General features: G+C 40.6%; 1 protein-coding gene across 4 annotated transcripts in view; it reads left to right on the top strand.

Moving 5' to 3' along the window:
- stk11 (serine/threonine kinase 11) overlaps window positions 1-13810 on the top strand; it is a 137224-nt gene that overhangs the window by 68004 nt on the left and 55410 nt on the right. For 2 of the 4 annotated variants that reach the window (XM_068016257.1, XM_068016256.1), the window contains exon 8: window positions 5199-5389. In XM_068016257.1, coding sequence (XP_067872358.1) covers window positions 5199-5389 — 191 coding nt within the window. The other 2 variants (XM_068016259.1, XM_068016258.1) reach the window with 2 other exon arrangements.

The raw sequence follows: 13810 nt of genomic DNA, 5'->3' as shown, positions 1-13810 counted from the left end.
TGAGGAAAAGCTTCTTGCGCAGCGAGTGGTTAGGAGCTGGAATGCACTGCCTGAGAGTGTGGTGGAGGCAGGTTCAATTTAGGCATTCAACAGGGAATTAAACTGTTATCTGAAAAGGAAGAATGTGCAAGGTTATGGGGAGAAGGCAGGGGAATGGAACTGAGTGAATTGCTCATTTGGAGAGCCAGTGTAGACACAATGGGCTGAATGGCCTCCTGTGCTGTAACAATTCTGTGATTATGACAAGTGCTTCAAGAACTTAAAGCCAATTTCTGACAAAAGGGGTTGAAGGGTTAGAATGCAGTATCTGGTCATGATGGGGTGGGGGAAGTTCCTTAAAAGGATTTTCCTTCTGTGACCTATACTTAGCAATATTTTAAATGATATAGATTTACCACATGTCTCCTATGGGAAATGCTTTTCTACACTCTGGGAAGGAAAGGAAACTAATTCTCCTTTATCCCCCTCTTGTTATCACCCCCATCTGTTTGAGTGCATGCATTTTACTTCCTTTTCCCACAAGCGATGTAGTGAGTGGGCACTTCTTAGGAGGAACTGATTTTTCCCCCTCTACTCTAGTAGTGCACTAAAATGTGCTGATGGTTGCCATTGTATCAGTGGGTGACACATGGTAGTGTAAGGTGCTTGATTGTTGATAGCTATTGGGCTGAATTTTACCGGCCCCTCGACGTCACAGTTCATGGCGTGGGGGCCGGTAAAACACTGCGGGAAGATGCTCGCCTCGACACGCAACATCAAGAAGGGCCTGCCACATATTACCAGCGCCACTGGGACCTCTGTGCGGCCCCATACTCCTCTTTCCCCCCCCCCCCCCCCCCCCCCCCCCGGTCACCTGGCGGCGGACCCTTCATCAGCACATGTAAATAAACATTTTAAATAAAGTTACCTGCAGGTGGCAGCTGTCCCACTCCGATATTACGCCCGCTGTTCGTGCTCCGCGTGCCTTCGGAATTCCATATGGAGTTCCGGACGAGAACCTGATGGGGAGGGGGGAGTAATAAAATGCTAAGGGTGGGAGGGGTGGAGGAGCGGGGAAATCAATTTTTATTCGATGTGGTGGGAAGGGGTTGAAGGGCAAAACATTGAAGGTTGAGGAGGAAAGTTTAGGTATTAGATAAATCAATTGATCATTTCATTGCCTGAAATGACCTTTGTGGGGGTTGGGGAAGGGCCTCCGTCACTTATTTGTATTAAAAAGCGTTGATATGTACCTTTTTAAACATTAAACTTATTTATAAGAGCTTAAAGCCCTTTAAAAATGGCGCCTGTGCAGTGGCGCCAGGGACGAGGAGGCCGCCCCCTCTACATCATCGGCGGTGGCTGCTCCACCCCGGTATTTAAATGAGCCCCCGCACATAATATCGCGGGGGCTCAGGGACGGCGCATCTGCACTGGATGCACACCGTTCTTAGAGTGCGCCGCCGCAAGCTATGGCGCACTCATAAAATTCAGCCCATTGTCTTCCGACACCCTCTCCACCAAGAAAATCAGAAGAAGAAAGTTTGCAATGCTAACAATGTGACACCCTTTAAAACAAAGCTTTACATGGTTAGGCTCTGTATTATGTTTGTGTGAGGGAATATGTACGCAAGTAAGATAATGAAAAACAGAATGATGGCAGTGAGCTCTGATTCATTGGAAGATTTGGGCAGTCTGCTTTCATAATGGGATTTAGCTTTGTTCAAAAAATATCATTGTAAGCTGTGTATATAATATATATATATATATATATATATATGTGTATATATATAGTAGAGTATATATACAGTAGAGAAAGAAAATGTTGCCGAGGAGATTACTGAGATACAGCCTACTAGGCTAGATGGGATTGAGATTCACAAGGAGGAGGTGTTAGCAATTTTGGAAAGAGTGAAAATAGATAAGTCCCCTGGGCCAGATGGGATTTATCCTAGGATTCTCTGGGAAGCCAGGGAGGAGATTGCAGAGCCGTTGTTGTTGATCTTTATGTCGTCATTGTCGACAGGAGTAGTGCCGGAAGACTGGAGGATAGCAAATGTTGTCCCCTTGTTCAAGAAGGGGAGTAGAGACAGCCCTGGTAATTATAGACCTGTGAGCCTTACTTCGGTTGTGGGTAAAATGTTGGAAAAGGTTATAAGAGATAGGATTTATAAGCATCTTGAAAAGAATAAGTTCATTTGTGATAGTCAGCACGGTTTTGTGAAAGGTAGGTCGTGCCTCACAAACCTTATTGAGTTTTTCGAGAAGGTGACCAAACAGGTGGATGAGGGTAAAGCCGTGGATGTGGTGTATATGGATTTCAGTAAGGCGTTTGATAAGGTTCCCCACGGTAGGCTATTGCAGAAAATACGGAAGTGTGGGGTTGAAGGTGATTTAGAGCTTTGGATCAGAAATTGGCTAGCTGAAAGAAGACAGGGGGTGATGGTTGATGGCAAATGTTCATCCTGGAGTTTAGTTACTAGTGGTGTACCGCAAGGTTCTGTTTTGGGGCCACTGCTGTTTGTCATTTTTATAAATGACCTGGAAGAGGGTGTAGAAGGGTGGGTTAGTAAATTTGCGGATGACACGAAGGTCGGTGGAGTTGTGGATAGTGTCGAAGGGTGTTGTAGGGTACAGAGGGACATAGATAGGCTGCAGAGCTGGGCTGAGAGATGGCAAATGGAGTTTAATGCGGAGGAGTGTGAGGTGATTCACTTTGGAAGGAGTAACAGCAATGCAGAGTACTGGGCTAATGGGAAGATTCTTGGTAGTGTAGATGAGCAGAGAGATCTTGGTGTCCAGGTACATAAATCCCTGAAAGTTGCTACCCAGGTTAATAGGGCTGTTAAGAAGGCATATGGTGTGTTAGCTTTTATTAGTAGGGGGATCGAGTTTCGGAGCCACGAGGTCATGATGCAGCTGTACAAAACTCTGGTGAGGCCGCACCTTGAGTATTGCGTGCAGTTCTGGTCACCGCATTATAGGAAGGATGTGGAAGCTTTGGAAAGGGTGCAGAGGAGATTTACTAGGCCTGGTATGGAGGGAAGGTCTTACGAGGAAAGGCTGAGGGACTTGAGGTTGTTTTCGTTGGAGAGAAGGAGGAGGAGAGGTGACTTAATAGAGACATATAAGATAATCAGAGGGTTAGATGGGGTGGATAGTGAGAGCCTTTTTCCTCGGGTGGTGATGGCAAACACGAGGGGACATAGCTTTAAGTTGAGGGGTGAAAGATATAGGACAGATGTCAGAGGTAGTTTCTTTACGCAGAGAGTAGTAGGGGCGTGGAACGCCCTGCCTGCAACAGTAGTAGACTCGCCAACTTTAAGGGCATTTAAGTGGTCATTGGATAGACATATGGATGAAAATGGAATGGTGTAGGTCAGATGGTCGGTGCAACATCGAGGGCCGAAGGGCCTGTACTGCGCTGTAATGTTCTAAATTCTAAAATATATATATATACACATACAGAACAATTTCACAAAGCATTGGAAATATTCTGGATGATATGGTATTACCAATACTTAATTCTTCATGAATAGTGCCTTGTGGCTCCTGGAAGAGTCAGAATCGAAGATCATAAATATAATTTGTAAGTTTACTATGCAGCTGCACTCGAGCTTTTTTTAATGTAACTTTTTAGCTTGTGCTAAAATGCTTGGGATAATGTGTTGTTTACCTAACCATTCCCAAAGATGCACTTGTATAGAATAGCTGGTGCGGTTGCTTGAAAAATAAATATCTAATATTAATTACTGTGCTTACAGTACATCAAAAACCAGCTGTTTTGCACAGGTCCCTCATTAAGAGAAGACTTTTAAAAGCAGTGACTTCCTGTTTGAAGGATGTCAGCCCAATTAATTGATGAAGGATTAGTGCGAGACTAAAAAATGAAGGTATCTTGCACAGGATGTCAAATTAATTTTGGCATTATGAATCAAAGAGACTTTAATAGCACTATAATTTACCCTCCAGGGAAATTTGCCTCTGCCAAAAAAAAATAAAATGTTTGAAATGCTAATTGTGAAAGAACAGTGAATCTAAACTTGCTTAAATGTCTGGTGTGCGCTTATTGCTTGGTTTTTGCATTATTCACGACAATAATTTATTCCACAAGTGTGCACCTTTTAAAAGAATTTTCCTCCTAGCTCCCTTTTGTGCAGTTTGAGAGCACAATGTGTCCAGGTTCACAATTTGCTTTCTAATTCTCAAATATTAAATTGTACATAGTGGATTATAGGTAGTACTGTCTGGGCAGTACACAATGCAACTATGTAATCATGAGTTAGTATTGTATGAATTTCCAAATATACTGTGGGCCAGATTTTTTGGCAGTTGGGTTGAAGGTGAGCTGTCAGCATTTGCCATCATTAACTCGAAACTGGCTGCAACTTCAGGATATGGGACATGCACAGATTAGCACGGAAATGCTGAGGTTGCAGTCTGTCACCTCGGGGCTCTGACCAGGCTGTGCTGTGCTGCTCCCCCCGAGCTGGCAATCATTGAAATTGGTGAGAACTTCAACTTTTGCGCTCCCACGTCACTTTTAGAAACCCTATTAAAAAGTTACACCTTGTTCAGTCATGAGTAATTGGATTATTAATGACTGTGATAAAATTTGAACAACAGAATTTGCCCTGGAAAAAATAATTTTGTAATCGAGGTGTGCTCTTAAATGATAGCTTAAAAAAAAAATCTATATTTTTAAAATAACTTTTAAAACATTTTTTTCAGAACATTTCAGCTTCTTACTTCACCCCATGTGTATGCCCCAATCTTTAATTTGCACTATGTAAAAGAAAAAATTAAAAGTCCTTTTATTTCTGTGCTTTTTGTTTCCTGTTTGGGTGGTTGTGAAAATCCTTTAATGTGATTGGCTGCCCCAATGGTCAGATTGTAAATTCATGCCTGCCCCTCTTCCCCGCCCCCCCAAAAAAAGATTTTATTTACCATAAGGGATTATTTATCATTATGGAAGTTTAGTGTACAATTTTCTATTTGAACATAAATTTTTGAAAATGTAATTTTGTTTTTGGGACGTGCTGGTATGCAGATAACCAACTTTCCAGTTGTATAATAAAAATTGTGTCTATCCTTAATGTTAAGTGAATTACACTCCCTTTTTCAGAAATTTTAAATTGTTGTATTGGGGAGAAAAAAGTCCCCAAAGCTTAATATCACCCAGTTAGCTAATGAAACATTCTTTTCTTCCTGAAATGTAGTTGGTTTCGGAAAAAACATCCTCAGGCAGAAAACCTTGTTCCTATTCCTCCAAGCCCAGAGACCAAGGACAAATGGAGAAGTATGACAGTGGTGCCTTACCTGGAAGACTTGCATGGTTATAATGATGAAGAAGATGAAGATCTGTTCAATGAAGATGAAATAATTTATACTCAGGATTTTACAGTACCAGGTATGAGTTAATCTCTCAGCTGTTTTTCATGCTCCAAATTAAACAATACATAATGTCACAGAAAATAGTGGCTTGGTACAACATAACTTTTCAGGTCGATGACCTGATGAAAGGCCATCAACCTGAAATGTTAACACTTTTTCTCTCCACAAATGCCGCCAGACTGGCTGAACGTTTCCAGCATTTTCTGTTTTCATTTCAGGTTTCCAGAATCTGCAGTATTTTGCTTTTGTACCTTGGTATGATTTATTGGTTAAGATAGTTTGCAGTTTACACTTTGGCCAGCAATATGGCAAGGAATTTTCTGAAGTTGTATAGGTTTTTGTTTTATGCTACTTATGTGACGTTAAACTAGCACTTCGTCTGTGTGAATGCTTAATATGCGAGTACGAAATCTATCTATGCTTTTTAACAGACATTTTAAATTTATTAATGCTTCTGTTAAAAGCATTTCAGATCTAATTCTGGCTTTCTCTGTACTCGCTTATAGAACTTCATATAATTTTTCTTTGAGTTATCCATGATAGAAGGTCAATTTTTCAGTTTGAGCTTTTATAGCCTTAGCATCCTATTGAATAGAGTTGATGAGCTGCGCTAACACTCTAATCACATAGCCCATTTTGTAGTTGCACTTTCAACTTCAATCCAATTCACTTAGCAAGTGACGATTCCAGTCTTGTGTTTCAGAAACTGAAAAAGAGAATTTGCACTTGGCGCTGGAGCAATATCACTAAAATCCCTGAAGCCTTCAACTGAGTTCAGCCTCATGAAGAAGCTGATCTCTTGTGGCAAATTTGATGAGCTATTGGGTACTTCTTCAAATGAATGACCCATGGGGTTATGATAAATGGATCTTGAGTTCTACAGGGAAGCTTTAATTTGCTTTCTTTGTTGTCTTTATCAAAAAGTGATCCGTCTTCTGATGCTCTTTTTTCATGTTTGTTTAATTGGCAATTTAAGAGCAAGTAGCAAATGAAACCTACAGACAAGTATAGATCTGATTGGGCACCTCAAGTATTCTCTTTGGCCCTGACACAACTAAGTCCATAATTGTTTGTTTGGCAAGCTCAGTTCCTCTATAGACTTTTAGCTTTGGCTTGGAGATCATATTTGATTAGTGAGCAAACAAGCGGCAGACGAGGCTGAAAAAGTTGGTGGGATAGTCTACCGTAGAAAATATATTAAACCGATGCCTTACAAAGTGAGATGAAAATTGATGTCTAAGTCACATAGGTCCAACATTGTGGTTACAAATAAATCTGTTCTAATAAAGTTAATTTTGCACCATATCAAGGTTTTTGGTCATTCAGAGATCGTTCACATGAATATTAAGGTATTTATGCAATATATCCACCATCAAATTTAGCAATACAAATCTAGAATTGTCATAATTTAATCCCAAAGTATTTTATATAGTGATACATTCACAATTAATTGCATACAATCATGGCTCTGCTGAGTGAATGAATTTGTGGCCATCAAATTGGGAATTCTGCAGAGAATTATCAACAGTAAAAGTTTCAGAAATGAAGGTAAACACTCTTGTCAGAAATGTTGCTGTAAAAAAGAGTAAGCTGGATTGCTCAGTATAAGATTCTCTATCCTTATTCCAGAAAATCTCAAGATCAAAGAAAATTAATACTAGATGCTCCCTGATGACATAGTTGGCATTTGTACACCTGGATCTAGTGATGTAGAGTTCCTGTTTCAAAATTCTTTAATTTCAGGTATTAAATGAAGAATGTGCTGTCTGAAATGATTGTTCTCAATCTTCTGTTTTGCATGGGAGTGGTGGTGATTAAGGTTGGCGAATTGAGGGAAGCCCTCAACCAGCTGCACATTTATTAAGATTGAATAGTGCGTGTTGCAAGTACTTCTGAACTCTGTTGTACAGACAGATTTTCTGAAAAGTCTAAATGATAACATTTTTCCTTTGTGCACTCAAGGTTAATGGAAAAGTCCTAGGGGTAACTTGTTGATTTATTTAAGGAGTCGCAACCCAATATTAGATCTTTGTTAATTGATGGATCTTGAAGCTTGGATATTATAAAAGTTATCTTGTGCTCAGTTTTGGGTTTGGCTTGAAGTTTCTGTCTTGAAACTTTGTAGTTGCTGTAAGTTATTTGTGCTGCAGTAATGGTTCTACCATACTTTCAGTTTCTTGGATGTGAAATACATTATAAAGTTGGGTTCTTCTCTAATGTGGCACTAAATTTCTTGGAGTTTTGATATTTTATCATGGTTTTTCTTTTCTCTGATCCTCTTAAATATAACCAAAAATTGACCAGTTGTTTGAAAATAGGCTCTAAAATGTATTCGATATATCTGCAGGTTGGTTGCTTTTGCTTTGAATTTAGTAAACCACATTGGCTGGTTGGCTATTCTATTTAATAGTCTTTCTTCTCTGGTGTCTTGTGGGATAATTATTCGTTTCAAGAATTACCTGCAAATGTAAGTGGATATTTTCCTTGCACATACCTAGAATTCTGCTCCTTGTCCTCAGTCCAATATCTTATGTATACCAGTTAATTACAAATTCTAAATATCTCCTAAATTACTACAGTGATTACATTTGAGTAAAGTTTTAATGATCCATGATTATAAAAGCTTTCCAACATGTTATTCTGTCCCAAGATTCTTTCTGTGGAAGATAATTTCCATTGTTACAGGAAGGCATATAATTAAAGTAGAACTTCAGATAGCCAAATGCTCTATGTTTTACTATAATAAATTACAGATTGCATCATTTCACAAAACTTACTGCTGTTCAAAATATACTTGTTCCAAGGTATAGAGACTTGCAAACAATATCTTAACTCAATTAAAAATTACTGGTTTTAAGTGGAACTTAAATTCCCAAGTCAAGTCGCCTTTATTCATATATTAGATTGTTGATGGACTATTTTAACATGGTGGGATTCATGGCCAAACGCAATCCAGTTCTTACTTAACATTCACATACCTTAACTTGCAGTAGAAGTTTCTGGATTATAGTTATATGAAAAGGAAGAATGTGCAGGGTTACGGGGAGAAGGCAGGGGAATGGGACTGAGGGAGTTGCTCTTTCAGAGAGCCGGTGCGGACACGATGGGCCGAATGGCCTCCTCCTGCGCTGTAACAATTCTGTGATTATCAGCAGCAGGTAACCATTTTTTGTTCTTTTTCCTTGCCCCTAATCTATGGGCAAAAAAGATAATTATAGGGACTTTATTGTCACCCCAGCTGGGTTAATCATAGGCTGGGGACTGAAGCTGGGACCTTCCTGACCTATATGACTCTGGACTTGTTGGCTCCGGACTTGTTTCTTAAATCTTAAATCCATTAGCTACTGAGAGAGCATAGACATTTTTGTTTAAGAAAAATTGAAACTGATTTAAAACGTGCTCAAGTTAAAGTTCAGCTAACTGCTTAAGTATTGATTCATGCTTCTTAGAATCTGCTAATTTCCTTGCAGTTCTTGACTTTTTCTCAGTATTAAACGCAGGAAAGTTCAGTCTGTGGATAGCCAGACAAACATAGTTAAAATTCTCTTCTTGCCTCCACTCTGCTCCCGAGAACCCAGCCAGGATTAAAATGAAACTGTTCCCTTTGCTAGCCTTCTCAAACTTTAAGAGACTTAAACATCTTATTCAAAAATCAGGACAGACCAAGCATACACTGGCAGAATGTTTACTTTGTACGAGGTGAATCGGATATTTTCTAGTTGGAGTGGAGGGGAAGCCAAGAACTCAACATTTCTAAGTTTAGTCGAGTTGAGTATTGTATGTGTATTAAACAAAACCATCCCTTCTACAGAAAATTGCAAATAAAGTCCAACCAAGGCTAGGAAAACACTTCCTCTAGGGGGAGACTAAGCGTAATGTCTGATTTGACTGGAATATCAACTGAAGAGGTGGATTTTTAATTTGCTATCTCTGATTAAAACTGACATTGTAGCTGGGCTTCCCACTAGAGGATCTGCCCTATTTTCTCAATGGAAATGAAAATCAGACAGTTTCTGTAACAAACAGCTGATCCACAACATCAGGGCGACAAGTGGAATATTTACTCATTGTTACCTTTTTTCATTTTGGTTAAATACTCTGCTCCTAGTAGCCGGCCTTTAAATCTTTGTAATAAACAATGTACACAAAATAAAATTTCTATTTGCCAAAGTATATTACATCTAACAACTTGTAAAATAACTTCTGAGATTTGAGTTCCTGAATCGGTACTTCTAGCAGCAGGCTGACAGGCCGCTCAGTAGATATTTTTCTTCTGTTTGCGAATGAGTATCATATCTAACCTGACGATGTTTCCCAGAGCATAACATACATCGTTTTAACCTAATGCAAACAAGGTACATTGTTCAGTATTTTAAATAATATTCTATTGTGGCTGTTAATAAAATATATTATCAGTTTATGCTTGCTAAGCTGTGAATGATTTTACCTGAACCAGATTTCCAGGATTGAATAGTCTTAGAAATTTTATGTACAAATAAAACTTTCTACCAAGTGAACCATGTGCCACTGTTATGGAGACTTTCAATTTGTAATATTTTTTGAATTTCTAGGGACAATATTGCTTAATCTTCATAATAAAAGAATGTAGGATGGATAACACAAGAAAACCTGTGCTCGTTAGTGTTGGAGCATAGCCAAAAGTTAGCACCCAGGCTGACCCAAATCTTGCTCAAACTCAGGCGAAATGCAGCATCAGCAGAGGAGCATTGTGTTGCTATCTCCCACGTTAGCAATCAGATACGAATAGAGCAGCAAAGTCTGGCCTTAAAGGGTGATTGGCCACCAGAAAAGGCGAATTAAAATAACAACAAGCAGAAGTGGAGTGAACCTTTAAATCTACCATGCTGTGTATGTCTCAAAAATGTTCGAACATTGTGTTCGTTGGAGTACTTGTGAGTGAACAACATTTAAAATAAAGTGGCAACTTGAATGATTTGTACACTAAAATATAAATGATTTATGTGACACCAGATCTTTGGCCTATCATAATTCCCACACAAATTTCCATTTATAGCTAAGTTATATTGTATGTTGTTATAATGATGTAAAACCTTCCTAAGAAATTTGACTGCTTTTGTTGTGTTTTCAAGGAATATTCTGTGGAAAGATTTGAAGTCCAGCTATGAAGTTCAAGTTAGCCATAGTGGTTTCTTGCTCTACAAAATGCATTGCTTTAAGGAAAAGTAGTTTTCGTTCGAGTTTAAAAATGTGCACTGTTACAGCTATTTTGGCACAATGCACCAAGAGTTGAGTGCTTGGCAAAGGAACTCTGTTTTGAGTAAATTTATATTAACATTTTTGAAGAAAAGGATAAATGTCTTAAACCATTGCTAGAATGTTTATATTGATCTGTAATTTTTGAATTGGTCATTTTTATGTTGAATTGCTTTAGCTTTGTATAAAAATGTATTAAATATAAATACTAAATCTATCAATCATGATAATGTTGTCTCTGTAATGAGCTGCAAGCATACTTATAAAAAAGGAAGCAATGTTTCAGTAGTTTAAAGTTCTCAGCAATGCCATGGGCTGAATTTTACTAGTCCTCCGGCATGGGGATTGTGGCGGGAGGGCCTGGAAAATTCTTCCGGGAGAGGCCCGCCACGACCCCTGGCATTTTACCAGAGGCAGCAAGACCTCGGTGCGGGCCCCCCACCACTCGGCGGCAGGGCCTTCATTTTAATAAAATTAATTTTAAAACATGTAAATAAACTTACCTGGTCCTGACAGCTATACCCCACTGATATTCCAGCTCCCGGCCGGAACTCCAGCGCCTTCAGATGTCTGCACGGGCATCCGAGGTGTGACACTGGTGGGAAGGGGGGAGCAGTGAAATTCTCGGGTGGGGGGGTGTGCGGAGTAGAGGGAGTGGTGAAAACTGATCCAATTGGCTGAGGGGATGGTGGGAAGGGGTTGGGTGGGGTGAGAGGGAAATTAATATATTTCATCATTGCAGGGGTGGAAGAGGGGCTTTGTTGTGTAATGAACTGATTTTATTCATATAAAGGGTGATGGTGGCTTTAAAAATTTAAATCTGTCAGGGCTTGAAGCCCTTTAAAAATGGCACCTGCATGGGGACGCCGTTGCCAGGGATGGCGCGGCCGCCCCATATACATCAGGGGCAGCCGCTCCGCCCCTTAATTTAAAAGATCCCCCGCACGAATTATTGAGAGTGTTCAGCGACAGCCACTCCGTGTGGGTGGGCCACCAAGATCAGCGTGAGCCGCCGTGATATGCAGCGTGCCAGTAAAGTTCAGGCCCATGTCACTAAACTCAGCCAGAAAGCAAACAAAGTTTGTTAGATTAGGCCTCCTGTAAACAGCAAATGAGAACTGATTTTGTTTAAGTCTTAATGTGCCTGAAAACAAGATCATTGACCTTTTTATCAGGCTGTCAAAACAAAACTTATTTTCACCCTCGTCCTGTGGTATTATTCAGAAACTAAGAAATTCTCAGTGACCTGGCCAACATTTCTTCCTCAATTTACATCACCAAAAGGAGGAGTGGGGTAGGGGGGGCGGAGGAGCTTAATTGGGGGGCTAGGGGAATCACGCCTGCTCAGCTTGGCCCATAAGGAGTGCTGTAAAAGTGCTTAGCTTCTCCTTAGAGCTGTTCTGCCTCCCTTGAGATGCAGGCACTTGGGAGACCCAGTAAGCCACAGTTAAACCTGTAAAACAGATTGTCAGAGGCTGCCAGTCTCATTAAAGTATTTAAAATGCCAACCCACCACCTAGCAGTGGGTTGGCTACCTGCTCTTATCCCACCTTCCTTAAACCGTAAGTAGGCAGGTTGGGGTCAGGTTTGAGATTTGTAAAATTTTAACCCCTGACCTGACGACCTATATTGGGATGTTAAAATCCAGCCAATGAGTTTCTGTGCATGTCAGACCTCACGTTGACAGAGAGAAATCGCCGTTTTCATTTGGCTTTCGAGTGCCATGCTGTAGCACCAGTTTTACAAAAGAAAGAAAAGAACCTGCTGCTATAAGGTTTTCGTTGTACCTTGGATATCCTGCTTCCATACCTAGGATTGAATTTTATTATCCCAGAAAAATGGCAGTGGCTATCTTCCCCGCCCCCGGGGGCAGCAATGGCAACGCTATTTGTGGTGTCACCTGATGCTGGCGCAGGTGTTGCCGTCGTCTTTAAAAGATGCCAGCCCTCCATTTGTACTAGTATGCTTTCATCAATATCTCGCTGAGGCTTCACTTTTGTGTTGTTTATAACATCTTTTTGTTCTCTGCAAGCAGCCCCGCTGGGCTACCCACCGCACCCCCCCCCCCCCACCCACCATAAACAATTCACTAGCTGAGTTCTCTTTCTCTATCCCCGCGCCCCCCCCCCCCCCCGCTCCCCCACCCCAATCAACTTCACAGACAAACTGCTTGCAGGGTTCTTCCAGCCTTCCACTTATCCACTTCCCCTAGCTAACACCGGTAAAGTTACTTGCCCTCTTGAGGCACAGGGGACTGTTGCCTCAGTGGAGCCAGCTTTTTAAAGATGCAAAACTGAAGGCACGTGACTGCTCCATGTCCAACGTAAGATTGAGAATGCCTAGTAAGATCTAATGAATGACATTCAAATGTATGCCAAATGGTGTTTAACAAATGTAAGTCATCATGCCGTTGCGTCAGGGCGCAAGTGCTGCCATGGCACTTGGCCGCCTCCAACAGAATCGGGAAGTAACATTTATGGTGTCAGGTTCCATGGTGGATGTCTCCATGCGGATTCCCCGCTCCCATCACCCCCCCCCCCCCCGCCCCCCCCCCCCCCGGCGCCTAAAATCCTTCCTTCTAGAGGACCATAAAATCCTACCCCTAGTGTTTTCTTTCCTGCCCTTTCTACTCTTCTGATGAATGAACTTGTGAAAACAGGAAGTGGTGTGCACCTCATTCTCTGCAAGCCCACCCCAGACTTTTTCTTAGTTTTGGACTGACTTTTAAGTGTTGATAATGAGATATTAATGACACTGGATTTAAAAGTTAGTGCTGCTTCCATTCAGCACCCAGGATTGAAAAGAATATGAAAGCTGCAGTCCTCTGAAATTGTTTAGTGTTTGAACCTGTAGCTAGTACAAATCATATTAACCAGCAACTAAAACAGTGTGCAGAATTTGTGGCAGTGACATTTGAAGATGTTTCATCTTGCATTTTGTGCTTGGGCTATGTTAGTGTGATTTTATAATTTTTCACAGTGCTTATAGATGTTCAGGATGTTTCGTATTCATTAAAGCAGGACACACTCTGTTAAAGGAATAGTAGTTTCCAACAAATAGTTATATGAAATGATGGATAAATTCTATTTTTGCTGCATTCGCAATAGTATGAGTTGATAATGAGTGAATCAGTTGTAGGGGTGGAAATTACAATTTTATCACCCAGTTTTTAATACAGTCTTGGCTTTGAAAGATATTCACC

The sequence above is a fragment of the Heterodontus francisci genome, chromosome 36, assembly GCF_036365525.1.
Source record: "Heterodontus francisci isolate sHetFra1 chromosome 36, sHetFra1.hap1, whole genome shotgun sequence".
In the NCBI taxonomy this organism is placed as follows: domain Eukaryota; kingdom Metazoa; phylum Chordata; class Chondrichthyes; order Heterodontiformes; family Heterodontidae; genus Heterodontus; species Heterodontus francisci.
The sequence above is the reverse complement of the archived record's forward strand: the minus strand, read 5'-3'. Positions and strand labels throughout refer to the sequence as shown.